Raw genomic sequence first — 27,938 nt, 5'->3', positions numbered from 1 at the left:
GTTCTTCCATTTGGAACCAAGCCCGCTGCAGCATCTTAAGCTGGGACATTTATGAACGGGGACGCCGAGGGTATGAGCGAGTTCATTAAAAAAAAAACTCAAAATTTATATCTGTGAGCTGCTTTATGCATTAAAAAAAATCTTAGCCTAGCCAACATTTATGCATAGTGCTTTAAAGAAGGATAAAATTGCCTTTTGTCCTGTCGTTTTTCTTCGTAGCGGGATCCACTGTGACTTTTTGGTGTGTTTTTTATTGCAGTGATAGCTTGAGTTATAGCAGTAATTGTTTCTACAGGCAGGTTATACCTTACCGATGTAGAAAGTTGGCTTTATGAATAGAACAAAACAAAAAAAAGAAAAGGCGCAGATCCCAAGACAAGGACTTAAAGTCTTCAATTTAGCCTCGCCAAAAGCCATTTCAGCCCACATCTGTCTCGGGGATGACATTCAATAATTATGCTAAGAGAGGACGAGGATGGCATTCTGCAAAATATAGAGTAAAAAAGCAGGGCTGCTGACAGGAAAGAAACATGATGGCAATTCTGTTTAGCCATTTTTCTGGCGGTGTCAAATCTTTTATGCGTGCCTGAATGTTTTATAAGAGCAAGGGGCCACAACCCTGTAATAAAAATGTCCTGTATTTCCATAATGGAATAGCTCTGCAACCTTATAATAAAAATATTTTATGACACTTCACAACATTAGCGTGTGTGTGTGCGTGTGTGTGTGTGTGTGTGTGTGTGTAGGTGGCTGAAGGAAGGAGAGTTTTTAAAACTGGCAATTTTACATTTTAAAAGATGCAGAAAATATGGTTAATTATCCCCTTGAGCTGCCATTGCCGAACTTCCACAGACATTGCGTGGGGATGCACTGCCTCACCGGAGTCCACATTCAGATCCTTTTCTGACCAACATCGTTGGCAACCTGCACGCAACAAACTGAACCGATAGACGCAGGAAGAAAAGGATCTTGTCCTACTAACTCCCCCAATGATTGCTCACAGTTCAGGAAGCGTTGGGTTCCTGAACTGTGAGCCGAGAGTGGTCATTGGTCTGGGGGGCGATGCTATTAAGGCTACTATAGAGCCATCGCTTTAATATCTTAGGCTAGCCATACTGGCAGCGCTGCAGTGTTCCGCAGCTCAGCGGTCATGTGATGCATCGCTGCACGCTGCAGAATCCGCTCCGCGCGGAATCAGAGTGATGATAAGAAATGCTGCATGTTGTGTCCCCGAGTCTGTTACCATCCATCCTCAGTGATCCAATCACAAGTGGGCCGCTCTAAATCCGGGTTCGGACCGCCTTTGGCGTCACCTTGCATATCCATGTGGATCATGAATGTTCACATCTGTACTTCCACTGCCTTCCACTTGTGATCAGATTGTTGAAGACAACCAAACAGCCGCATTCAGGTCAAATGCACAGGGGATATGTTATATGCCTTGAAATTCAATTAGCTCAATTGTAGTATATTAAAATACAAACTATATTATTTTATAAATTGTGCATCTTTACAATCTCATGACTGCATGATTCTGCCTCTTTCTGCCCCCCCCCTCTCTCCTACCAGCTTGATGTCCATCATTCGGGGTCAGGTGTTGACAGCCGACGGAACGCCTCTGATTGGAGTTAATGTGACGTTTGTGCACTACCCTGAACACGGATACACTGTCACACGCAAGGATGGCATGTATGTATTCTGAGTCTTACACACAGAATATTTAACCTTTTGTTTTCTGTGTTGTTTTTATAATTAAGATATGTTATTATTTCAGTTATTAAACACTTTCAGTCGGGCATTATGCAACAGCACGGAAACTCATTTTGTCTTCAGATCTATGACAGATTGACCTGCGACACAGTTTAATGTCCCAGGCAGACACAGTTCAACAAGCTGACTTTATAATACAGAACTTCAGCCCCACACTAATCTGTGACCCGATCTCTGTTTAGACTTTTCTACTTAAACATCATCATTCCCAAAAGTACATCTATAGAGCATTTAACAAATATTGACAATCACATATATGTCATATTGCAGCCAGGATTCAGCTGTAAACTTAAAACTTCCATTCAATTAATTGTATTTCTGTAGAAAGAACAGAAAGTTATCTCGAGGCTCTACTCAGGTGGAGCAGGGAAAGACAGAACCCAACTGGTCCCACAAGAGCAAACAGCGGAGAGACAAATAACAACGGGGAAGTGAGAGCAATTAGTAGCATATATAATGTGGGTCACGCCAGCAGTCTTGGATTGTGGCATAAGCAAGCAGGTGAAAACACAAGACCGAGAACAAAAGTGGTTTTCAAGTTGGCCCTTTAATGGCTCTGCTTCACCTTGAGGTGAAGTTCTAATCAGCTTTATAGTTCTATTGAAAGCAGGTTAGAATGCATGGCTCCTCCTGCCTGCTTGTTCGCTCATTGTTGATGTGCTGCAGGTTTGACCTCCTGGCCAACGGGGGTGCATCCCTGACGTTGAGTTTCGAGCGTGCGCCGTTCCTCATTCAGTACAGAACCGTGTGGGTGCCGTGGAACGTTTTCTACGTGATGGACACGCTGGTCATGAAGAAGGTGAGTCTTTACCACTGCCATCAAAGACTCCTGCTTCTTGGCAGGTTCATAAACCGACATTGTTTTAAAATGGCGCGTTAACGGTTTCGCCGTTGCTGAACCGAATTTGCAGCCGTCGCCTGTAACTTCTGGCTGTTTCAGGAGGAGAACGACATTCCCAGCTGTGACCTCAGCGGTTTCATCAGACCGAGTCCCATCATCGTCGCTTCCCCGCTCTCCACATTTTATCGAAGTACACCTGACAATGGCCCCATCGTACCTGAAACACAGGTAATACATGCAGATTGCATCTTAGTAACTCGACCAATATGCATGACTGGTGTTCATACTTTGAAAATAAGACCTCCAATGAAACTTGATGAAAATGTGTTTCTTAATCTCTATATTTTGCATTAAATCTTCATTTTGTCAGTGTCGACACTGTCAAAGGTGGTTGCAGAAGTTACATTTATTTATTTTTTTGCATCAGCTCCTAGAAAACATCGGGGAGAAGTAGTGTTCTCTGCATGCCTCGGTTCTCTCCAAAATAAGTAATATAATAAAAATGATAAGTTGGATCACCCTTGAAAGAACTATGGATCCACATGACATTATTTCTTGTTCTCTCTTTGCATTGTGGGAAAATTCACAAATGTAAAGCATGATCAGCCCTCAAATAGAAGTAAATAAGAGGAGAAGACCCAGAAGGGCTATCAGTGAATGATTAACTCTTTGAGTGCCAGCCATTTTCAGCTCAGCTATATGCTGAGTGCCCCAGTTTTCACTCATTTTTATTTATGTGGGGCCGATTTTCCAAGCCCCACATAATATTCTTTACTGTCTATGACTATGCAGACAACAATCTACCAAATGAAAGATTAAACTTTCTTCTTTCATCAGGAAAAAAACTGTCTTCCGTTGAAGGGAGGCAGATTTCAATGTCAGGGTTGGCAGTGAATGTTTAGGTTATTTAAAAAAAAAACGTTTTTAGACGTCAATGGCATTGAATGAGTTAAAGATAAACCCAAATCTTAAATCCAACAAGATGTGGCAAACTTAAATGTTTTATAAATATAAATTCAAATTTAGCATCCAATCTTATTAAAAATATAGCCCTTAAACCTGTAAATGAAAGAGTTTAAATTAAACATACTCCCGTGTTCTTCTGAGTAGAGAACCATTCTCACACCACCCAACTTCTTTCATGTCGAACGCAACGCGCTCCCGTACCTCGTGTTTGTTTTTCACCCTCAGTGAATGCTGACGAGGCTTCTTTTTTTCTCTCCCCCATTTCACTCCTCTCACCCAAGGCTCAGTGTTTTCACAGACTTTCACCCAAAAAAAATCAGGAGACGCTTGCACTGATTTTAACTTTGTGTTTCTGTACTCGCATCCCCCCGTTTAATGCTTTTCCCTCTGGGGGAGACAGTTCAGTTCTATTTACTTTAAACTGTACCTTCTGGCAACGATCACAGTTAAGAAAACACACAGGAGAGAAAAGGGTTGAAACGGTATAAATGAGGATGTCGACTCTCTTTCCCCAGTGCAGCATAAATATCCGTGGGTCCGGACTATGGAAAACATCAATGTGTTGCCGCGTATTGACAGCTTAGAATTAAAACCTTTAGAATAAACAGGCTGACAAGAAATGCGGAGGCTGGGACATGATCCGAATTGATGGCATTGATCTCGACAATGGCTGGATGGAGTCAGTCAGCATCAGTGCATCGTGTGGGAGTGTCATAGAGACACCAAACAATGTGGTGCGCTGAAAGTTCTGCAAGCCGGAGATGTCTTAGCTCATCTTTGTGAGGACTCTAAGAGAAAATGGGAGGACACGGAGACGGCCTTCGTGTTCAATGTGTTAGCCAAACATTCATTTTTACACGGCTGCTCTTATCTAAAAGACCTCGGCCATACGCTGCACTTTGAACAGAGATCCAACATGATGCTTAATCTTTAGTAACATCGTCAAATTGAAACTGTCTCATCACAGGATTTTATATCAGGATAGCGTTTTATATCTTCTATTCGGTTTAACAGACATCTTTTACTAAGGAAACAGTTTAAAGTGTTTTAACGTCACTCATTATTTGAACTACACGCTCCCATTAGGGCAGCTGTGGCTCAGTTGGTAGAGTGGGTCGTCCAGTGATCAGTAAGTTGGTGGTTTGAATCCCAGCACTGACTGTCTGCATGTTGAAGTGTCCTTGGGCAAGACACTGAACCCAGTGCTCCCAGTGGGTCTGGCAGCACCTTGCATGACCTGCACTCTTTGAATGCTTTTCTAGTTGTGTTTATCATTGCTTATTTTGGTGAGTCAAGTTTAACATCGCGCTGTTATTTTTACGTCAGTCTCCTTTCTATGTGGAACAGAACGAATCATCTCTTGAATGCCGTCAGACGGAAAATGATTAATGCCACAATGTCCTCCAATGTGAGCCAGAGCGCAGCAGCAAGAATCTGCGTTTACCTGCCAAGATGTTGGAAAGCGACTCTTACTGGGTTTTAGTGGTCGGGGTGAGGCGTAGCACTGTCAGAGAAACTGCCAATCCCTACACATTTCACTTTTGGACAGACAGAGTGGGGCAAAGACGCACACGGACAACCATTTACTCATGCTTATAGCACGCACACATGCACAGACGTGGATGAATTGTTGCCATGGTCACCGCAGCAGAGGAACTTTTGCCGCGAAGCGGTTGTTTTTATAGGAATCGGGTTGATGCGCACAAAAACACACGCATGTGGAGCCCCACCCTGCCCAGCCGCTGATTGCCAACGAGCCTAATAGCACATTCCTCTTGGCAGGCAACCGGGGCTCATCATGGTGGAATGTTGTGGCTTCACATTGTGTTGCTTCTGTGTCATTTGTGCATGTGTGTGTGTTACATATGAGGGAGAGGAAGATAGAGAAGGCAATGTCGTGACTGTGTGGGATTCTTTGTTGTCACTCAGCATTAACCATTCCATAAGAAATAAAAAACAGACAACTGAACTCCATGTGTGTGTCTGTGTGTGTGCGTGCGGATAAAGAGTGAGGGGATGGAAAGCTGCTACTTATCTTTTGGTGAAGCTGAGTCCATTAATGCGCGGGGCAGTGAAGAGGGCAGCCTTAAAGAGGATGTAATGGATCTGTAATGAACACTGAATGCCTGGCTAATGAAAAGGCAATAGGGCAGAAGAAAAATATAACATTAGGAAAGTCCAAATGGATCATTCCCGGAGGAGGAGCTCTTTTTGTATTATACAGCTCGTTTTTTCTTTGAACCTGCCTTTTCATGAATTCATGAGGTAATCTCCGGCTTTTCTCCTGCTGACCCGTTTGTGTGAAATGAAGCTGCCCAGAATGACTCCATCGAAGCAGCGTGGGTGGATTGTAGCGGTTGTGTTGTTCTTTTTGTTTCTTCCTTGCGTTGTGTTTCCTCTGGATGGTACAGGCAGCGACTCTCAGGAAGGATAAGTGATTGTTGAATATCAGATTGAACTTGCCGATCAGCCAAGAGAATGGAGCCACACTGAAGGAAGGGGCTGTAGTGTAGTGCTAATAACCCAGAGCCTGAAGTGTTGATGTGTTTCCTTGACAGTAAATTGTGTTTTATGCGCCTGCAGGTTTTACAGGAGGAGACCTCAATACCGGGCAGCGATCTGAACCTGATCTACCTCAGCTCGAGAGCTGCAGGATATAAACCGGTCCTCAAAGTCACCATGACGCAGTCATCAATACCGTTCAGCCTAATGAAGGTGAGCTGTGAAATGCAGCACCATGTGCATATCTTCAAAGCCACGATATTACATAGACCACTGCAGAATCCCACACGCTGCCAGCTCCGGTCAGCCAATCACCTGCCCTCTACTAACACAATGTGTCTCGGTTCTGTTGATCCAGGTCCACCTCATGGTGGCGGTGGTTGGTCGACTTTTCCAGAAGTGGTTCCCCGCCCAACCGAGCCTGTCCTACACCTTCATCTGGGACAAGACAGACGCTTACAGCCAACGTGTCTATGGACTATCTGAAGCAGTTGGTTAGTTGAATCTGGTCTGAGATGAACTGACTTGATGCTGGGGGCGGTATTTCTAATCATTGATTTGTGATTGAATGGAGGGAAACCAGCCTCAACGGCCGCGGCGTTATTCTATAACCAGTAAATGGTGCAATGTGCAATCATACAACCAGACTGCAGCAGCGGCTCGCGTAGGGAGCTTCGTAGAATTCTGTCTGTAAGTCAAAGACCAACTGCCTGCTGCATGTTAATGAGCCGATTAGGCTTGCCAATCCAGCAGCCAGCAGCGAGCTGCTATCTTTGAGCCGCCAGATGACGAGTGGTCGGGCCGTAGCCCGCCCTGCGTCACGGCCGAGGGACGTGTCATGGATCATGAATCTTCAGGCTCGTCACAGCCGTGGAGGACAGCTGGTCACCTTTAGTGCCGCACTGGCTTTCCTTGAGATCGCCGTGAAAATGAGATGATATGCCCCCCCCCCCCCAGTCTCGTCAAGATTGAGTTGAGACATCCGATGAGCGATATCAGATATCGTTTTTTTAGTATGTATTATATATTATATTAAATCTGTGTGTGTGTGTTGTCTAGTGTCGGTGGGCTTTGAATACGAGTCCTGCCTCGACCTCATCCTGTGGGAGAAGAGAACAGCTATATTACAAGGCTACGAGATGGACGCGTCCAACATGGGTGGGTGGGCGCTGGAGAAGCATCACGTCTTGGACCTACAGAACGGTAGGTTAGGCTGTGGTGTGGCAAAAGCTCCTTTTGCACTAATCACACGGCAGCTGTCTCTATCCGCACAGACACAGACACACACACACACACACACACACACACATGCTGTCCTCAACTCAAGATGATGAAGAGGAGTGAGGCTGAAGAGTCAATGCCAACTGACATTTTGATTTCCGCTCGCTGCTGAAATATGAAAAATACGCTTGAGAACAATACGTTTCTCTCTCTCTCTCGCTCTCTTTTCCTCGCTCTTTTTCTTTTTCTCTCTTCTCGACATCATTAGCTGGATAATTTTGACTCAAAGGACAAGATGACAACGCTTATCACACGTTAAAAGTGTGTTAATCTGAGCCGCGGTATAAAGCAATGCTTTAATAAAGGATTTCAGGCCAGAGGAAAAGTGTGTGCGTGCGTGTGTGTGTGTGCGTTTGTGTGTGTAATAGAGAGAAAGAGAGAGTTCCTTGTCAGCCTCGAGGATTTGTTCCAGCTGCTGTGATATTTTACCCCCTTTGCCTTTTTCTTTCTCTCCCTCTCTGTCTCTCTCACACACTCTTTCTCACTAACACTCACAGACATACACCTTTCTATGTATTTCCCTCTTTCTCTAAACTAAACCAATTAAAAAGCAACTAGAAACAAGGTGATTTGCTCACTTTCGCCAATAAGGACATAGCGGTTGCTTTCGGCGGCGATCCAATTGAATGGAAAACCGTTTATAATTTTACTATTGATTATTTTAGTCATAATCTCCTGTCACTGCCGGATGCATCAGCTACATGCTACACCCTGGAAATGGTGAAGCAAATCAAAAGTTTCCTTATTGAGCGCAGGCCAGGTTAGCTGCTGGAGACGGCAGTCGGGAATTCGATGAAAATGGCATGAAAAATGTGCGCACCTTGGCCTCGGACGCCCTTTGGACTCTGATTCATTCATCAGGTTGTGTGATGTGCATGTTGGCCAAAACATGTGTGCAGTTTGAGAAGAAGAAAAAAAAAAAGCTCTGCACCTCGAGGGAAAGTTGGGATCAGCCCAGAGATAAATCAAACCTGAGTGGGTCTTAAAGTCACATTGAAATCTTTCACTGTTGATTTGTGATGTCATCCGAGGATATGGAATTTGGTGAACAGTGCCCAAAAGAGTGGAATCCAGGAGTTTGTTTTGGGTTTTTTCCCGTATTTACTAACTATTTCTCGGAGCAAAACTAACTGGCATATGATGGATAAGAGTCCATTCCCCATGTCGTATCCATTCCGTCGCTACAGTAGTTCACGTGGCGATGAAATATTCAGCTGATCCCATTAGCTAGCCAGCTCCCATGATAAAAACAGCCAGATGAGCTCGCAGTAACTACAATAAAGAAATGTTAAACTCAAGGAGGTCCAGCAGTATGATGAGAAAATCTGTTACCATGTCAAGAGAAACAGCTAAAGCACTTCCTGTCTGCAGGTCTAAATGTGGCTAAAATGAATAAAAAGCTGCACACGTACTGGTGTCAGAAGCAAATCGCTCTGAGGAAGTTGTTCCGCTTTAAATGCACATTTGTTGTGTTGTAATCAAGCGGCGTGTAAAACAATGTCAGCTTTACTGATTGCACTCAGAAACCAGATCCATTTCCAGCCAGGCAGCCCACCTGTCAAGGACAAGCTCGTACAATAATAGAGATATATATTTAAGAAATGCATTTTGCAGCTTTAAAGGCACTTTGCTCCCTCCCTTCCTTGCTGTCCTCTATCTGTCACCCCATCCATCTCTTGCTATTCATCCCTGTCTCCCTGCAGTCCTCTTGGGCTTTCAGCACCTTGTCACACGCGTGTGTGTGTGTGCGTGTCTTCATTTATAAGTATCCTGTTCTCTGTGGGTGTGATTTCTTTTTATTCTTGAATGGAGAGTTTCTATGTAGATTGCCTCACAGCTTCATAATGATGCCTGAACGGTGACAGTGAGATGCTCTGCTTACATTTTCTGTGCTGGTTTTTTTTTTGTTTTAATGTTTTGACAAGGAATGTCAGCTCCGTTTCTGTTTACTGAATTTCTCGCATTCACATTTCATTTTCATATAAAATGTCAGGGTTTCTAGTTTATTTATGTGCAGCTCAGAATGTTAGGTCCACTGTGAGGTTGCATCATCGCTCGTCAGATCTCGCAGAAGATCTCAACCCCAGCGTGATGCAGCCTCGCGCTGAGCTCATAGGCTACACGAAGAGAGCGCGAAAAACAAGGCGATCGTTTGGTGGTTTGTTTCTCTGTTTGTTAGCAGGATTCTTGCTGAATGGGTTTTGGTCTAACTTTGATCCCATTTAGTTTTGAGAGCGATCCGGATACCCGTCTGGATACAAAACAAAATCTGGATTTTACCATTTACTTCCCATTTGCTTTTTCAAAATATCCTCTCTAAAATTAATATGCATTAAATTCACTCACCAAAAATCATGTAATCCATAACGAGGTCAGGAAAAAATATTTTTTTTAAAGTTTACATTAAAACTCCATTCAATGATTCAAAAATCCGTTAAAAAAGCAGCAGAGGGCTGATCATCTCTTTTCCTGGTAGTATTTTTGTGATGTGTGTAATGCAATGTGCATTCACACACTGCCCAGTAATGCACAGACATCAAGTTCAAGATACACTCTCTGCTTTAATGTTTTACTCCAGCAAGCAGTGTCGCTTTTTTTTTTTTATCACATCTAATCAAAATTAAACTTTTAAACATTTAATCCCGAGGATGCACATGGCAAAAAAAATATTCTAATGGTTTTTATTTCCTATTCATTCTGGTTTTACCACCTGTCAGCCAAGACGAAGCAGAAGGATCTCTCGAGGATGATGAAAAACCCTAAAAGTATATTTACACCATCTTCAGTTCAGCACAAATACATTCTGGAGATTTGCTGATGGCCATTGCCTTCCAATGCTACACAAGCTACAGTCATCATTCTACCCGCCTCATATATCATGCATGATGTGTTCCTGGTGGGGCATCTTTGTTTGATTGCCTTAAGCCTTCTTTATTCTTCATGTAAATGTTTAAAAATACGCGTGTAAGAATAGAATCTGGTGTGAGTAATTAAATATTAAGAATTAACCTGAGGCAGTGGCTATCATAATTATCTGCTCTGTGCTGCCAGTTTATAGCTAGAAGGTATCTGTTCTGCTCTGGGCCCAGAGCCGTTCTGTGTGGAGTTTTGCATGTTCAGACAAGGTGCTCTAGTGGGATGGATGGACAGATGGACAGAGGGAGGACGTGTGGTTGGTGTGTCTTCCCCCCAGGTTTTCCAGCTTCCTCCCACCGTTAAACCAAAAAAGCAAATAAAATAACAGATAACTCCCTTTCCAGAAGTCATGAACAGATAGGAAATAATAAAAGAAAAGCGTACACACCACAACAACAATCCTCCGGACAACAATCTGCTAAATTTACACATGGGCTGGATCGATGGGTTTGCACCAGGAGGCAGGGTAAAGTCCATTTAACGTCCACACATTTGTGTTCACACCTGCAATCCCTCTGGGTGATGTCCAGATAATTACAGGGCTGCAGAAGATGCATGAAGGGGCTCTCTCTCTCTCTCTCCCTCTCTCTCTCCTTGGCTCATGTCATCAGGCAAACACCAACACACTCATGTTTGTCCCTGTCTGGCTTCATCACAGCAGGAGTTGAACCCTGCTCCCTCGGGCTCTACTGATTAATTAACACCCATGGAAGAGATTAAAAAAGGAAATGGGACAGAAGGAAGCAAATCGGGTGGCAATGTGAAGGATGCAGGCTGATACTGGAAATCATGACAGAGCCAAATGCTGACTTTAAAGGGTTTATAGTGTGAAGATGAAATGCTTTTGTATTCTAACATTTTAACCGTCTCATACATTCTAGCTTTATTCGCAAAGTGCATCAATGTTATGGCAATCTAATTCATTATGCAAAATTCCTTCAAAGTTATCCTCACCTATTGCCGGTGGGTGGAGGCGTGCAACCAGCAGCCCATAATTCTTCTTCCACGGACGTGTACAGCAGATTAGCTTTCAGGCTCGAGTGTCAAATTGACGGAGAGAATAGATTTATGATTAGATTGTAATTTTACAGCCTTTACATGCCTGCATGGCACCGTTCCATTCTGCTTTATGAATGTTGTAATACATCACTCGTGATGAGCAGGTCAGGCCCTTGGATAGCCGCTTCTGGCAAGTAGAATGTGCACGTCTGAGTGAATGGCTGCAGCTGAGATAGGTTGTACAGAGCTTTGAATTTGGGTGGACAACCGAAGCGTGTACCATGATGAGGTAATTGTACCAATGCATCACAGAATTATATTGTTTTAGAATGTATTCATCTGTCTTGGACCTGTGCAGCACGTCTTCAGCAGGACGGACAGAACCGATTCCTCCTCCCCAACATTAGATGTTGTATTTTTAACTCAAGTCTTTCAGGTCTGTAGGACCGGTTCTAAACGCAAACACAACGAAGGGAAGTTTAAAGAAGCAGAACAGAAATGAAACTTTTGCAATGTGAAGTTGAGCAAGCTTGAAGAACCAGGTGGGGAAACTAAATAGAAAAAAGCAGGCAGGGGTAAATTCAAAAGGAAAAAAAGAAAGAGGGAGGAAAAACACAACTCCATTTTATTTTAGTAGCACCGATGAATAAACACAATAAAAGCTGTGATGCTTTCCAAAGGAACCCATCCTTTCACACAAGTTGATCGAAGGGCGAAAGCTGGTGGACCACCAGCGGCTTTGACCAGACAAACCTACTGTACACACACACACACACACACTCACACACACACATAGAACAGAACCCCTTAGACACATAAACCTAGAAAAGATGACATATCTGTACTCATGTTCATTTTTACTTTACTATATTTATGCTTCCAAAAGGAAAAAATCACACTGATGATGATGATGATGAGATCTTTGTACCACCTGCACTGTTTCTGATACTACGTATATATTCTGTATGTATACTGTGGGGCATATACTGCTTTAGCTGCTCTACAAACACATCCCACCCATCTTTTTTAAAGCTGGTTTCTGCAGCAGCCATCATTAATAGAGAGAGGACAGGCTGTAATATTTTTATTTTTATTCATTCTCTTAGCTGCCCTTTGTATTCCTCTCTCATCTTTGCATGTTCTGTCCTGCAGGCATACTATACAAGGGCAACGGTGAGAACATTTTCATTTCCCAGCAGCCTCCAGTCATCAGCAGCATCATGGGTAAGAACAGATTTGACCTGGACACATGTCTGATTGGTGTTGATTCTGCTGTTGTGTGGTAACAAAGAGTCGAACCGGACCTGCTGTTCTTGGAAGGTTCCTGCATTTGACACATTTCATCTTTCTGCCGCTTCACTATTTGGGGCATAAAACCTTTGGAGCTTTTGTACCCTCAATCTTTATAATGGTCAATAGTGTACCTTTCACACAGCTGTGGAAGGTACAAAGGTCACAGTTCCTGTAGGGAATAAATTGTCAACTGGTGAGTCTATTGAGCAAGAAAAGGCAGAAGGCATGTCACGCTATCAGTGAAAATTGATCTCGGCATCCTGTTGTAGGAAACGGACGGCGCCGCAGCATCTCCTGCCCCAGCTGCAATGGGCAGGCGGAGGGCAACAAGCTTCTGGCGCCCCTGGCTCTGGCCTGTGGAGCAGATGGGAGCATCTATGTTGGAGACTTCAACTACATAAGGAGGATCTTTCCCTCTGGAAATGTCACCAGTGTGATGGAGCTGAGGTAAGAAATTTCAAATTAAAAGGCCTGATGTATTTTAAAGTTTTACCAAAAAAATCTGTTCTTGTTTTTTGATGAAACTCTATCATCGGTATAAGTTGTCCTGCTTTCACCTTCCTGCACTGGACTGCATGCATTTCCACCACAATAAAATGACTTCCTCTTCAGCAAAAGTGCTAAAAGATATAAGAGCACTTTGAATTTCGATGTTCTGAATTGAACAGCATGTGTCTGTCGTACAGTCGTCTGAAATCATTTCTCTACTGTCCTCTGTGATGCCTGATTCCAATATTTCTTTATTCTTTTGGTGATTTTCATCATAAAACCTTGATTCCCCTCCAAAAGAATGCGGACGCTGTTTAAAACACTGACTAGAGGTACAGTTCGATCTGCTAATGCATAAAAACACATTTTAACTATTAACTGGAATTGAATTTCCCGACTTGACTGTTGAAATATTATTATATTCTCCCTGAAATCAATTTAAGCAAATATAATGCATCCAGATCAATAAAACACCCTCGTATTTCCTTAATTAGAATTAAAATGTCAGCGCTCTAAATTAATGGATGTATTGATCGCCACCAATCTTTCCCCCTGCCACAGTTACAAATCATTTCATTCGCCTTTATATGTGTTTTACACAGGGTCTGCCAATTTCAGAATCGGGGTTGTAATTCCTGTCCGACCCCCATGTCCACTAACTCTTGTCTCTCTTCTGCTCTATTTCCATCGCTTACACTCTATTAAAGAAACAAAGATTTCAGACATAGGTAAGCGTGACTAATCCTTTGTAACCTTCTTCGCCCTTCCATTAACGCCGTTTACTCCGGGTTGCTTGTCTCTTCAGTCCCTCGCTGCTTTTCAATAGAAGCCATCTGTGTTGCTCATTCCTGGCAGGATTCAGGTCATGACATTCTTAACTAAAGGTTGCAGTGAAGGCTGAGGAAGCTGATCACAATGAGACTTCTTCTTTTTTTTTGTCTCTCTCTCCCCCCCTCGTTCTCTTTTTCTTCTTTGGTTCTTTTCTATTTCTTGAGCTTGCGATTGTATCTGTCCCCTGAAATGATGCAGCCTCGATGTTGCATCCAGCACCCAACAGCACTAGGCAGTTGGGTGCTGGACTTTCTAAGCCCACGGAGACGGTGATAACAGAATGTACGAATGAAAGGTTTTATCATGGAGAAACCGATTACTGTGTGAGAAGAACTGGAACTTGACTCAGACTTTCAGCTGTGAAAGTTTCCTGAATTAAGAACCAGGAATCAGGAGTGTGTGCGCCAGACGTTATTTCTACAGGTACTGTCTCTTTAGCAGGTAATACATCAAGTGAATAAAAATAAATGCATTAGAAAGAATATATAGATTAAAAAAGCAACACAGACTCACAGTCACACACACATTGTACACGCCAACCAGCTGGTGTTCCATTGGCAGTAGGGTACACCCTAGACCAGTGGTCCCCAACCTTTTTCCTGCCAAGGACCGGTTTTATGCCGTGAATTTTTTTCGCGGACCGGGGGGGGGGTATAATTACATTTAAAAAGAGGAATATAATCTTACCAATAAACTTTATATTATGCACTTGCAATAACACAACATCTACTCACCATAAATTGTTGTCCCAATAATTACTTGTCCTTCATGGTTTTTTGTTTCATAAATTCCACATTCTTGTTTTTTAATCCAGATTCTTGTTCTCTATGTCCCGAAGCAGTTTTGAACCCTTCATTGCTCGTTATCGAAGCCAGTCAGCTGTTAAAACCCGAGTTTTAAGTCTTAGTCCTGGTTTCTCTTCTTGGAGGTCAACGCCTCCGCTTCTTCCTCCTCTTCTTCCTCCTCAGTTGGACTTTTTTCCTCGGCAAAGAAGCTCTCCAAAGACTTTTGTTTCTTTTTATTAATTTTCGCGAGTTCACGGCTGGGTTTTTTTTCACAACGTATCAAGACGCGATTGTTAAGTTGGAGAAAATCCGGTCGTTTTTCAAAATAAAACACCTCTTAGACGCTAATAATCGATACAATGGAAATTGCGTATGTTAGTTGTTCTTTCTTTGCGGCCCGGTAACAAATGCCTCACGGACCGGTACCGGGCCGCGGACCCCTGCCCTAGACAAGTCGCCAGTCCATTGCAGGGCCACACACAGACAGTCATTCACACACACTCACACCTATGGACAATTTAGAGTAACCAATTCACCTAAGGTACATGTTTTAGTGGTGGAAGGAGAACCCAGAGAGAATCCATGCAGGTGCGGGGAGAACATGCAAACTCGTCACAGAAGGGTCCCAAGTGGGATTTGAACCTGTGACCTCCTTGCTGCGAGGCAACAGCGCACCCACTGCACCACCGTACCAGAATGTCTCCATAATTTTGCCAACATAAATCCAATTTTGCTGTAAAATTTTAAGCCAATGTTAAATGATTGAAGCCGTACACCTCTGGATTACGTTCGTCGCCGCGTGTGAGAAAATGACGTTATCGATATGAGAGACCGAACCAGTTCCTTCTTGTTTCTATGTCGTCTGTCGGCCCTCAATAGCAACAATCCTGCTCACCGGTACTACCTAGCAACCGATCCAGTAACGGGACAGCTGTACGTGTCAGACACCAACTCACGTAGAATCTACCGGCCCAAGGTGCTCAGCGGGGCCCATGACCTCATCGGTAAGAACGGACCACTTTTTCCTCGCTGGAGACGAGAGCAATTTTTTAAATGTTAATTTATCACGGGTGCTTAAATCCATGTCCACTGAACCTCGACAATTGTGTGTGTGTGTGTGTGTGGGTGTGTTTTCAGGTAATGGAGACATAGTGGCTGGTACGGGTGAACAATGTCCTCCATTTGATGAAGCAAGATGTGGAGATGGAAGAAAAGCTACAGAAGCACAGCTATTGGGCCCTAAAGGTAATTTTAAGCATGTTTTCTGATTCACACAACAAGACACAGACATGTGAGCATAAACAATCCTCATAAACAGACGTGATCCAGCTGGTTTTCGAGCTGTCCTATCGTAATAATACGTTTGATCGCGGTTTATCTCGATCATTCGATGAGAAATACTGCATTTTGTGAGATGTTTGTATTTATATCTTCCCTGCAGGGATTACGGTCGATAGGAATGGCTTGATCTACTTCGTGGATGGGACCATGATCAGGAAAGTGGATCGTAACGGGATCATATCCACCGTGCTGGGCAGCAATGACCTGACCTCGGCTCGACCTTTGACCTGTGATACTAGCATGCACATAAGACAGGTAAACGTGCAGCGTACACCCAGGTGTGCTGCATCCACCTGTCACAAACACAATGTCGCTTTATACAAGACGAGTGTTTTTGTTTTTATATCACATTTGATGATTTCTTCTGTTCATAGTGAGGCTGCACGTTTATTAGGGGTTTGCTCAAATATACATAGACAATCAGCATACGGTGCGTGAATGCTTCACAAATAGGACTCCTCCCACTTGGCTAAACAGTAAAGCACGACTCTCATTCGACTCTCTGGATTCAGGTGAAACGCTCACCTCTGCCTTCTTTATCCAGGTTCGCTTGGAATGGCCCACAGACTTAGCCATCAATCCCATGGACAACTCCATCTACGTCCTGGACAACAACATTGTTCTGCAGATCACTGAGAATAGACAGGTGTTTATTTGCCGAATACGTTTGTGTTAGCGAAATAGCAAAGCCATCATGATTAACGAGAGGACTTTCCTTCTTTGTCGCTCCTAAGTAATATTCTTTGACGTGTGTGTTGTGAGGTCCGGATCGTGGCGGGGCGTCCCATGCACTGCCAGGTGCCAGGTATCGAATATACTATGGGGAAGAAGGCCGTCCAAACCATGCTAGAGGGAGCAACAGCCATAGCGCTGTCGTACAGCGGCATCCTCTATATCGCGGAGACGGATGAGAAAAAAATCCACCGTATCCGAAAGGTATTACATCGAGAACTTATTTAATTAGTCTTCATTATAGTTACATGGAAGTCGACAGCCAGCTCCCAGGACTTCCTGTATTTGAATCCCAGCTCAGATGAGCCAAATGATTGTACTTTTTGAATTCCGTTTCCCTTCTTTGACACTTAATGCTTCTTCCGTTTGTTCCGCTAGGTGTCCACTGATGGGGAAATCACCCACCTCGCTGGAGCCCTGTCTGACTGCGACTGCAAGGTAGTTCGCTAAACAAATAACCGAGGATGGCATCTGTAATAGCGTCGTCTCTCTCGCGCTCTCCCTCAGTCGCTTGACATTTTAATAGGCTGTGTCTGAACAGTGGAACATGACTGGGGAGATCTGTCTGCAGCATTTAGAAATTTAGTGCAGCTGAAAAAAAAAATAGCATTCAGAGATTCAATATTCAGTGGAGACCAAAATCTGAAATTTGCTCACTCACTCTGAACGCTTCTTTAAATAGTAACCGATTGGTGCAAGAAAACAAGACACACGCTGGGGTTGAGTTATTCATGCAGCGTGTTCTCGACCTCTCACTTCGTTTTTGTCTTTGTTTGCTACCTCTACTGCCCCGCCCTCCGCTTCCTCCTTGCTGCAGAACGATGCCAACTGCGATTGCTACCAGACAGGAGATGGCTACGCTAAAGACGCGAGACTCAACTGTCCTTCCTCTTTGGTGGTGTCTCCAGATGGGACACTGTATGTCGCTGACCTTGGAAATATCCGGATTCGAGCCGTACGACGTAACCAACCACCTACTGGTACACACACACACACACACACACATATGGTGTAGGTATATCCATCCATCCATTGTCTTCCGCTTTTCCACTTTGGGGAGCCTCTCCCAGCTTGCTATGGGAGAAAGGCAGCGTACACCTCGGACGCGTCGCCAGCACATTGCACAAGCCACCCTGAATATATACCATACCCATTATCGATAATGATGAAACAAGTTCTGATTAATTTGCTTCTGCTTCTAATGCATTTGAAGTAGTCGTTGTGGCTGCTCTGAAAATACTGCATGAAATGAATAAAGAATAACAAGCAGAGTAGTTCTTCTTGTGTTTGCCAACTCAGCACTCTTACTTCTGATTGACTGCTGCCACCTATTGATGAATCTGAGTAGCAACCCCTCAAAGCCATCATGCCTCACTTTCTGAGACGTGTGAACTCACGGGGCTCCAGGCTTCTTGTCATCTGAAAAAAAAAAACGCCTCTTTTAAAACAGACAAGAAAATGACAGCAAATTGCAAGGGGGGTTGATGGTGGGGAAATAACAGTGCAGAAAAGAGTGATAAAGGCCAAGAATCACATGACAAAAATCAAATACACATGTATGTGAAACTGTATTTGATGACATGCTTATTGAAATGCATTTAAACATCACAGGCAACGTTTGTGCTATTTAACTGTTGAATGATGGTAGGAGATCCCTTTTTGATCCTGTTTTTGATCCTTTTTGCTGCAAAAATAAGGAAGTGTCTCTTTATCCAGGCTCTCTGGCATCAGGTCCAAGCTCCTATGAAGTGGCTTCTCCAGCGTCTCAAGAGTTATATGTATTTGATGCAAACGGGACACACCAGTTCACCATGTCTCTGGTCACTGGAGACTATATATACAACTTCAGCTACAGGTTAGTGCGTGTGTGTGTGTGTGTGTGTGTGTGTGTGTGTGTGTGTGTGTGTGTGCGTGCATGTGTGTGCGTGGCGGTGAACCTTTTGAGGGGGGGGGGGAGGAATCAAAGTTACAATTGATGATGCAACAAATCACTTTAAATGTTCACTGTGTCATTCTTCTTCCTTCACTGTCAGCAATGAGGAGGATGTAACCGCGGTGACAGACAGCAGTGGGAACACCCTCCGTATCCGTAGAGACACCAACAGGATGCCAGTTCGTGTGGTTTCCCCCGACAATCAGGTGAGGCGAGCAGACCGTGAACCATCCTGCGGGACCTCACTGGCCAGAACGACCCATCTTAAGACAACGTACTCTGATGAATTGTGTGTAAATCTGTCTGTGGGTGTGTGTAGGTTATCTGGCTAACCATCGGGACTAACGGAGGTCTGAAGACGCTCACGGCTCAGGGTCAGGAACTGGTCTTGTTTAGTTACCATGGCAACAGTGGCTTGCTAGCTACCAAGAGCATCCAAATAGGCTGGACCACCTTCTATGAGTGAGCAGTATTACCGTGACTATATAGGAGAGGATGCTTGTGCTGCATGTTAACATAGATGTACAGGAGTTAGATTTCAAATGTCAAGTATATTTGCCAAGTCTCTGAGAATTACACGTATTCACATATCAGCAAGACAAACAGGAGTTAAACCTTCTGGAAAAAAGCACGGTATCAAGCTGAAGTGACAGAATTATGTGGCAATCTTATCTAATCTTTAATCAAATGTTAATGCCTAAATATAACTTTGTGAAGAACCGGTTGACACATTGAAAAAACTTAATTAATTTAAATTACTTTGTATATTAAAATCCCGCTGTGCAGATTCATGTCAAATTCCACATTACTGGAAATTGCTATTTCCAAGCAAGCGGCTCCACCGCTGTGTGAACGTGTGTATCTAATACAGATTCAGCATTTCACATCAATGCAATTAATAGACCTTTACCCCCCCGCATCCTGTCCTTGTAGTTATGACAGCGAGGGTCGTTTGACGAATGTGACTTTCCCCACCGGGGTGGTGACCAATCTCCATGGCGACATGTCGTCAGGGGCTGTTGCTGTGGACGTTGAGACATCAGGGAGGGATGAGGATGTTTCCATAACGACCAACTTGTCATCAATAGACTCCTTCTACACGCTGGTGCAGGGTAAGTTGCTGACATAATTGCGCGTCCAGCTGCTAGCCAGGTGGAAATGACTGAAAGTGGAAGCCTGAATTGCGTTAGAGGAGCAATCAACACATTTGGTTCTTAATTACGAGATCAGTAGCAACATGCAGGCTGCAGAGAAAACGGTATTAGATGATGGAAAGTAGTCGTGCTGAGGCTAATGTGCAGTTTGGAAAGAGATTGTTGTTTTTTCACATTTCACATCCGAGTCTGACATTTCTCAGGTCTAAGAAGATTCTCCAAATGGGCCTCTGTTCAAACCCATAATTATTCTGTACTAATTATTAACAGAAGGAAACATATAAATAAAGAAATGCTCATTTTTTTACGTTATTCTTCAAACTGATATATTTAGATTTCTGTTTGTTTGTTTGTGGAGTCAGATGTGTTTGGACCCTTTATCCTTACAACAAGCCCGAAAAGGGTTTTCATTGATTCTGGGTTCTGGATGTGTGAAACTCTGCAACAAGTGCCCACAGCTTGTCCTCATCAATTGCGACTGGAAAGATGATTGAAGCTGTTCAGACCTGGTCTGAACATCCTTCCTGCGAGTGCAGACATGAATGCACCCAGGGTGCACTGAAATATTTGGAGCAATTTAGAGTTCAGTATCTTTGCCCAAGGACACTGTCGATTCAAACCGCTGACCTATCGATCAAAGGAGTCTTGCTCTATCAGCTGCGCCACAGCTCTTCCCTGTGAACAGTCGGGAACACACTGAACTAGTAACCAAAATATTCCAAAACTGCCTTAACCAGAAGACTGATTCATTTTCAGAGTTATGAGTCAAAAGAACATTGTACCGGTACTTTTTTCAAATAGTGATGCTGAGTTCTAAATCATGTGTGGCTCCTTGTCAATGTGGCATTATAAAGCCACTGTCACCAAGCACGATGAAGGTCTTGAATTACATTTTCTCGAGGAGAATGCTCTGAATTTCTCTCTCAATGCATCCCCTCTGATCATTCTACCTATGAGAGGAACTGCACAAGAGGGAGAAAGATGGCTCTTTTACCATCTTCATCATCCTTCATGTGAGGCCAGGCATTGGGGGAAACATTCATTTAGCTCTGGTGACCTTGTTAAATCTGATCTAATGAGCCTGTTAAACTGAGGTCTCAAGTGGCTGGTAGTAATTTGTTACATCTGCCCAGAGTGTGAGGAGAACCAGAGCAGAGTCTCCCTCACAGAAGAACTGTTCGGATTGGAATAAGTTATTTTAAAATATCGACGGATGGAGCCGTCCCCTCTGTCAATTTATAGACTAATGCACATATTATTTCGCATCTTGCCCCCCTTACTTAACTCTAAACTTCACCGTGTGCAGTTCAGAGTTGAACGTACATTGAATGTGGTCTACAGTATGACATCGTGTGAGATGTACTGCAGGCGCAGTGGTGAACAAGTGAATGCAGCTGCTGTATTTTGACATGTTGATGTCGTTCTTTGCATCATGAATGCAGAGTAAAATGTTGCCAGTGGTGGGACTGGACTGAGAGTGATGCAGTGATGCTAAATCTTCTGTTCTAACTGTAACATGCAGTGTGCAGCGTTTGCCACTAGAGGGCGCTCATTGATAACAAAGAAATTATCAAAGCTGATGTCATTTTTAATACTTTTATTCCAGTTACATTTAGATTCACTCTGACTGTGCTTGAAATCACAGCAATATATAACTGCAGTTTCCTGTTTCATCATTAAATCTCAGTGTTGCAGTAAAGCATCTTCAAAACTAGAAACGCCCCGACGAGCCCCTTTAATTAAGTTCTTATCTAAACTAATTGTTCAGTAATCTGTTGATTCGTAAAAACCCATTTAATTCTTGTAGATCTGGGTTAAGTGGATTTTTATGTGGATGTGCACCAAATTACACACAATCAGAGATAACAACTACCAATTTGGTCAAGTTTTGGAAAGTGGCAAAAAGTCCAAGGCCCATCCGGCCCCCCCAAGGTTTGTGGAAATCCATTCAGGAATGGATAAAATACTGGGCTAAAATATTGGGTCAAAAATAAACAATGTGCACACGTACATTGAATAAGTGTCGCATAATGTTTCATTCATAATTGTCTTTCATTATCTTATATAGACCAGCTTCGTAACAGCTACCAGGTGGGCAATGATCACTCCCTGAGGGTCACCTATGCCAATGGGATGGACACACACTTCCAGACAGAGCCTCATATTCTAGCAGGTATGTAATAATTAGTTATGAATCAATTACTTGCTAATACCTTTCCTATGATTTAATTAATATGGCTTTGTCTTCACTTCAAATATCTGAATATATTACAAAGATAGCAAAATTATCTCCTTTTAATGCCTTGATCTGTTCATTTCCAAAGCTATTCGAGTGTGAGTTGTTTATTTTTTTGCACATCTTATTGCAGTTACTGTAATTACCTCTCTTGTTCTTTGTTTGCAAAGTATCACAGAAGTCATACTCCAATACTGTAGGTCGCAATGTCCTGCTTTCTATTGCCGTCGGTGGGCATTCATCAAACCTGCAGTATTAAAAGAAGCTTGGACAGATGTGGGTGATCTGTCATCATTAACACGTCAGGTTTTATTTATACCGCCATTTCATTATTAGAGTCAGTAATTCAGAGGAGATTTACCAACCTTTGTTTGGAGCTGAGCCAAACGACAGCCACGCAACTTTGAAATAAATCAATACAGAACTGAAATAGCAAAATTAGCCAGAAGGAGCAAAATGCCTTTGGGACTGTTATTAAATTAGCAAAAAAAAAATAAAAACAAATGATGCAATATCTTACATGAACATGATCGTGTCATATTTAGTGCGCAGCTCGTTGAGGATGGTCTAATATCTGAACCAGGGGTCGGCAGCCTTTTTCATGACGCGTGCTACTTCACAATCTACTCAAGCTACTCTTCAATAAAATCATTTGTAAATGACAGTCGATAGGAAAGCCTCCTTCTATTCTCCGTCTGCGAATGGTTTTCCATGTTTCGCTATGCAGTGAGGAATGTTCTAACTATTTAATTTTAGTATTAGTATGTAAGAACATTTTGTGTGCTCCATTTCTTCTGAGGGGTTAAATATAATAAAATACAATGGCTTTTGCCTCTTAATATTCTCTGCATGCCTTAGGTTGCCGACCCCTGACCTAAACAGACATGCAATGCCAAAGGTTGTGTGAAAGATACCAAGGAAACACAAACCTTGTTTCATTTACAGCATGCATGTATTCTCTTTTTTTTCTGAGAATCAAATTCTGGTTCGACTGTGGATTATTGCCACAGTATTCGCATTTTATTTCTGTCTTTCTCCAGGTGCTGCTAATCCGACTGTCGCCAGACGCAACATGACACTCCCAGGAGAGAATGGACAAAACCTGGTGGAGTGGAGGTTCAGGAAGGAGCAGATGAGAGGGAAAGTCATCGTCTTCGGAAGAAAGCTTAGGGTGAGTGCTTTGCATCTCAACCTCTCCATGAACAGAAAGTAATCAAAAGCTCCACAACAACAACATGGCATCATTATTGTTATTTTTAGTTTTGATTATTTTGTTGTCAGTTCAATCTTCTCAAATGCTTCATAAAATTCATCACCTAAGTCACAACTATTTTTTCGGATTTAAATTTAGCAAATGACCAATTTAGATAAATAGTATTCAAGAAAAACTGTAACTAAAACTAAACACAAACCTTCAAGTTGCAACCCACACACCTGTACAGCAATAGATTGCACCGGGATCTGTTATTACCTGTGAACAGGTATGAGTTACAGATGTTGTAATTAAGTAGTAGTGCAGCTGAAATCCGCTTTAACAGGCTCCCGGCTTTTAGACGAAAGCCTGGAGCCTTTATGTTCAAACTGTGACAGGAACTAAATAAAGCTTCATGTAATGTCACTTTCAGCTGTTCTGCTATTGTGCTGATTAACGATGTATAAGATCTTTACTAGTATTTGTTCAGCGGATATCTGTGTCTTACCCCCCACCCCCCCTCAGGTGAATGGTAGGAACTTGCTGTCTGTGGATTACGATCGTACGCTGCGAACAGAGAAGATTTATGACGACCACAGGAAGTTCCTGCTGAAGATCATCTATGACACCCAAGGCCATCCTACGCTGTGGGTTCCCAGCAGCAAGCTGCTGTCGGTTAACCTGACGTACTCAAGGTGAGCTGATTTGAAGCATTCATTACTTCATGGAGCCAGAGGAAAACGGAAATAGTTTAAAGTATCTTCCTCTACATCCGCTCATTAACTATAATGAAATAAACCATGTAAAGGTAATGGAGGATTCTGCTTCCATAAAATGTCGCCTAGACATTGTAATTATTTTTATACAGAGTTGCACAGGTTCTATTGCCTCTAAGTAGGAGCTAATACTCCTTGTGTTTTGTTTATATTTTCATTTTGAATGGTAATGCAGTAATTAAGTTTCTATTGCTACATGGGAATTAGATGAATAGTATATTATCTGTCGATAAGAGTACCAGTCAAGTAGATTTGTGTTAGACACGTGTCTTTAATACGACAAATCCTTGTATGAAGCCGATATCAGCAGCCTTCCACTTGTGTGTGTGTGTGTGTGTGTGTGTGTGTGTCCAGTACGGGACAGGTGACAGGCCTACAGAGGGGTCCTACCACAGAGAGGTGGGAGTACGACAGTCAGGGACGAATCACCTCCAGAGTCTTCGCTGATGGAAAGACATGGAGCTACACTTACCTGGATAAGGTAGAGGATGACTTATACGCAGCTACATACAGTAACTACACAGGCAGTGTAGATCCGTTACAGTGTTGTTTAAAGTGAAGAGTAGTCTCTGATGGATTAGAATAGAGACTCCTCTTTGTCTGCTGTTATAGCAGGCAGAAAAAACTTGACTACAATTTGTGTCTGAGTAATTTCTCTTCTGATTTTTGTAAATGGGTTTCTTGTATGAGACAAATGGCTGCTTTTAATTTTGAGATATGGTCTAAAATGTAAATTATTTTTGCCTGAGAGCGAGTGCCACACACATTCCAAGATACCATAATTAAATTAGACATGATGAGAAGTCGGGTCTATATGTGAATGTTTCTGTGAGATGCTTACTATTATTGTGATAAGTTAAAGTCAGTGTGTTGGGGGTGTTGGGTGGTTGGTATGAGGGATATAAATAAGAGGTCTATAAAGAATCCTAAACATGCGCACAGCGAAATCAAGAACACCGATACAAGAAAAAAAAAATACAAACAGGTGAGAAACATAGTGGGTTTGTGTGTGGAAGGAGGGGAGGGGTGAGTGAAAGGGAGGGGGGAGAAGTGAGGAGAGAGGTAGTAATGAAGTGGGTTAGAGGGGGGGGTAATGGGGTTCGGAGAGGAGGAATACATTAATTCCTGATACCCCATTGAGATTTTGATTTTTTGTTTAGGTTCTTCATATATATATATATATATATACACATATATATTTGCACATACAAACATACATATACCTACCCACATATTAATGATGTGTTCTGATCGTATATGATCATCATCCACATCAAAGTGTCTCTAATTCTTTGCTGATTGGGAGAATTATTATTATTAAATTTATGACTCAGAATAACCAGGGGGTGGTAGCAGGGTCGCGTACAGCTGGTTGTTGATACATAATTTATCCACAACCAGCGTAGCTCGTTTGACGAGTTCTGGCCTGAGGACATATTGTGTTTACACGCAAATGACTGTAGTTGTGCCTCAAGTATGGACTGGATGTTACATATGTTCCTCTTTGCTGCCCCCCCCTCTCTCTCACAGTCCATGGTGTTGCTGTTGCACAGTCAGCACCAGTACATCTTTGACTATGACTTGGGGGACCGTCTGTCAGCCGTCACCATGCCCAGCGTGGCTCGACACACCATGCAGACCATCAGATCCATCGGCTACTACAGGAACATCTACACGCCACCGGAGAGCAACGCCTCCGTCACCGTGGACTACTCTGAAGATGGACAGGTGTGGGGACGGAAGTTCCACAATGGACTTGGGGGGGTTACTCTTGTGTTTCCACGCATTCACCCATGTTATTGATAGTAAAGGGTTATCTTTGCTGCTTTTTCTCTGTCCCTGCAGCTCCTAAGCGTCGCTCATCTTGGAACTGGCCGCCACATACTGTACAAATATCGCAGACAGGTGAACAATTTTGTTTTACGCAGTTACTAGTATTAATGGATTCATTAATAAGTGTTAACAAGATCATTTCATAAAATTGGCTCTGAGAGCTTGAAAAGAGCCTTTATATCTTTTCGAGGTTATCCTAGGAATGAATATCTCTGTTTACTGCATCAGAACAAGCTGGCGGAGATCCTCTATGACTCGACACGCGTCAGCTTCACATACGATGAGACCGCTGGCGTCCTGAAGACCGTCAACCTGCAGAGCGAGGGGTTCATCTGCTCCATCCGGTACCGGCAGATTGGCCCGCTGGTGGACCGGCAAATCTTCCGCTTCAGCGAGGACGGGATGGTGAACGCCCGATTTGACTACACCTACGACAACAGCTTCAGAGTCACGAGCATGCAGGCTGTCATCAACGAGACCCCGCTGCCAATCGATCTCTATCAGTTTGATGACATATCTGGAAAGGTGGAGCAGTTTGGGAAGTTTGGCGTCATCTATTATGATATTAATCAGGTGAGACGGAGCGGGCGGCGTTGATTTAAATCATCCTCAATGGTAGGCCATGACAACCAACCAAAACAGCAGCATAGTGAGCTAACATGGAATAATCTCCCTCCGTCTCAGATTATCTCGACGGCCGTGATGACCTACACGAAACACTTTGACCAGCACGGCCGCATCAAAGAGATCCAGTATGAGATCTTCAGGTCCCTGATGTACTGGATCACCATTCAGTACGACAACATGGGCCGAGTCACCAAACGCGAGATCAAGATTGGGCCGTTCGCCAACACCACCAAATACGGCTATGAATACGATGTGGATGGGCAGCTGCAAACGGTCTCTCTCAACGAGAAGATGATGTGGAGGTCAGACGAGGACGTTTAACTGAAGCAGTGCCATCATTGTTTTTTTGTTTTTTTTTAATGTGACGATTGTAATAGTTTCATTTCCTCAAATTTCAGGTACAATTATGATCTGAACGGTAATCTGCATTTGTTGAACCCGGGGAACAGCGGTCGCTTAACCCCTCTACGCTACGATCTGAGGGACAGAATCACTCGGCTGGGAGACATTCAGTACCGGCTGGATGAGGATGGCTTCCTGAGACAGAGAGGAGCAGAGATATTTGAATACAACTCCAAAGGTGGGCCTTGCAGTAGTACTTCACACCGTTTGTGAATCATTTTATATTCTAGGATGAATGCATTTTGAATAATGCGGGTGGTGTTTTTTAGAAAGGGCATGGCAGAGGAATCACTCAATTAGAATTTGGAGGCGATCTGGATTAGATTGCAGGAGAATTTGCTCATTGCTCAATTATTGAGCAAAATCCTGAAGAAAACCACCATTAATGTAGTTTTTCTCGAATAAATACCAAAGATACCAGCATGATAGGAAATCCTAGGTGGAGATTTTCATGGTCAGTGGGGCTTGGAGAATATTTATGTGGTTAAATAAATTAAAAATATATTTATTCCTGAGTGTGCAAAGTTATTTTTTGTAGACCTATTTGACAGTCTCACTGAAATTGAATTCAGAAAGTCCATCTTTTTACATCTGTCATTTAGGTCTTCTAGTCCGCGTCTACAGTAAAGCTGCCAGCTGGACCATACAGTACCGTTACGACGGTTTGGGCCGCCGCGTAGCATCGAGGAACAGTCTGGGCCAACATCTGCAGTTCTTCTACGCCGATTTAAACTACCCCACCAGGATCACCCACGTCTATAACCACTCCAGCTCTGAGATCACATCCTTTTATTACGATCTCCAGGTAACTGCGCCGAAAGAACGTTGTGAATGCCGACAAATTCACGGCAAACCGTCATTTTGTGTTTTCGAATGTGCATATTCGTCATGTTGATGATTGAAACGGGACCTTTTGAACAGGGCCACGTGTTCGCCATGGAAATCAGCAGCGGAGAGGAGTTTTATATCGCATGTGACAACACTGGCACCCCACTGGCTGTCTTCAGCAACAATGGGCTGCTGCTTAAGCAGGTATGTG

The 27,938-nt window shown here is 43.2% G+C and overlaps 1 protein-coding gene across 1 annotated transcript in view; it reads left to right on the top strand.

Annotated features, from left to right (window-relative positions):
- The window catches only part of LOC137906693 (teneurin-3-like), a 131,489-nt gene that overhangs the window by 101,476 nt on the left and 2,075 nt on the right, over nt 1–27,938 (top strand). Inside the window, exons 20-50 of the mRNA XM_068750981.1 lie at nt 1,570–1,689; nt 2,437–2,569; nt 2,711–2,839; nt 6,161–6,292; nt 6,438–6,573; nt 7,139–7,282; nt 12,428–12,499; nt 12,838–13,015; nt 13,765–13,785; nt 15,553–15,677; nt 15,811–15,918; nt 16,115–16,269; nt 16,559–16,660; nt 16,777–16,950; nt 17,125–17,184; nt 17,564–17,726; nt 18,478–18,601; nt 18,780–18,885; nt 18,999–19,141; nt 19,613–19,791; nt 21,902–22,006; nt 23,110–23,240; nt 23,787–23,956; nt 24,392–24,518; nt 25,568–25,765; nt 25,883–25,942; nt 26,099–26,443; nt 26,555–26,799; nt 26,896–27,077; nt 27,502–27,704; nt 27,821–27,931. Coding sequence (XP_068607082.1) covers nt 1,570–1,689; nt 2,437–2,569; nt 2,711–2,839; nt 6,161–6,292; nt 6,438–6,573; nt 7,139–7,282; nt 12,428–12,499; nt 12,838–13,015; nt 13,765–13,785; nt 15,553–15,677; nt 15,811–15,918; nt 16,115–16,269; nt 16,559–16,660; nt 16,777–16,950; nt 17,125–17,184; nt 17,564–17,726; nt 18,478–18,601; nt 18,780–18,885; nt 18,999–19,141; nt 19,613–19,791; nt 21,902–22,006; nt 23,110–23,240; nt 23,787–23,956; nt 24,392–24,518; nt 25,568–25,765; nt 25,883–25,942; nt 26,099–26,443; nt 26,555–26,799; nt 26,896–27,077; nt 27,502–27,704; nt 27,821–27,931 — 4,381 coding nt within the window. The remainder of the gene's footprint in view (nt 1–1,569; nt 1,690–2,436; nt 2,570–2,710; nt 2,840–6,160; nt 6,293–6,437; nt 6,574–7,138; nt 7,283–12,427; nt 12,500–12,837; nt 13,016–13,764; nt 13,786–15,552; nt 15,678–15,810; nt 15,919–16,114; nt 16,270–16,558; nt 16,661–16,776; nt 16,951–17,124; nt 17,185–17,563; nt 17,727–18,477; nt 18,602–18,779; nt 18,886–18,998; nt 19,142–19,612; nt 19,792–21,901; nt 22,007–23,109; nt 23,241–23,786; nt 23,957–24,391; nt 24,519–25,567; nt 25,766–25,882; nt 25,943–26,098; nt 26,444–26,554; nt 26,800–26,895; nt 27,078–27,501; nt 27,705–27,820; nt 27,932–27,938) is intronic.

Source organism: Brachionichthys hirsutus, chromosome 17, assembly GCF_040956055.1.
Source record: "Brachionichthys hirsutus isolate HB-005 chromosome 17, CSIRO-AGI_Bhir_v1, whole genome shotgun sequence".
Classification (NCBI taxonomy): domain Eukaryota; kingdom Metazoa; phylum Chordata; class Actinopteri; order Lophiiformes; family Brachionichthyidae; genus Brachionichthys; species Brachionichthys hirsutus.
This window is presented reverse-complemented; position numbering and strand designations above follow the sequence as displayed.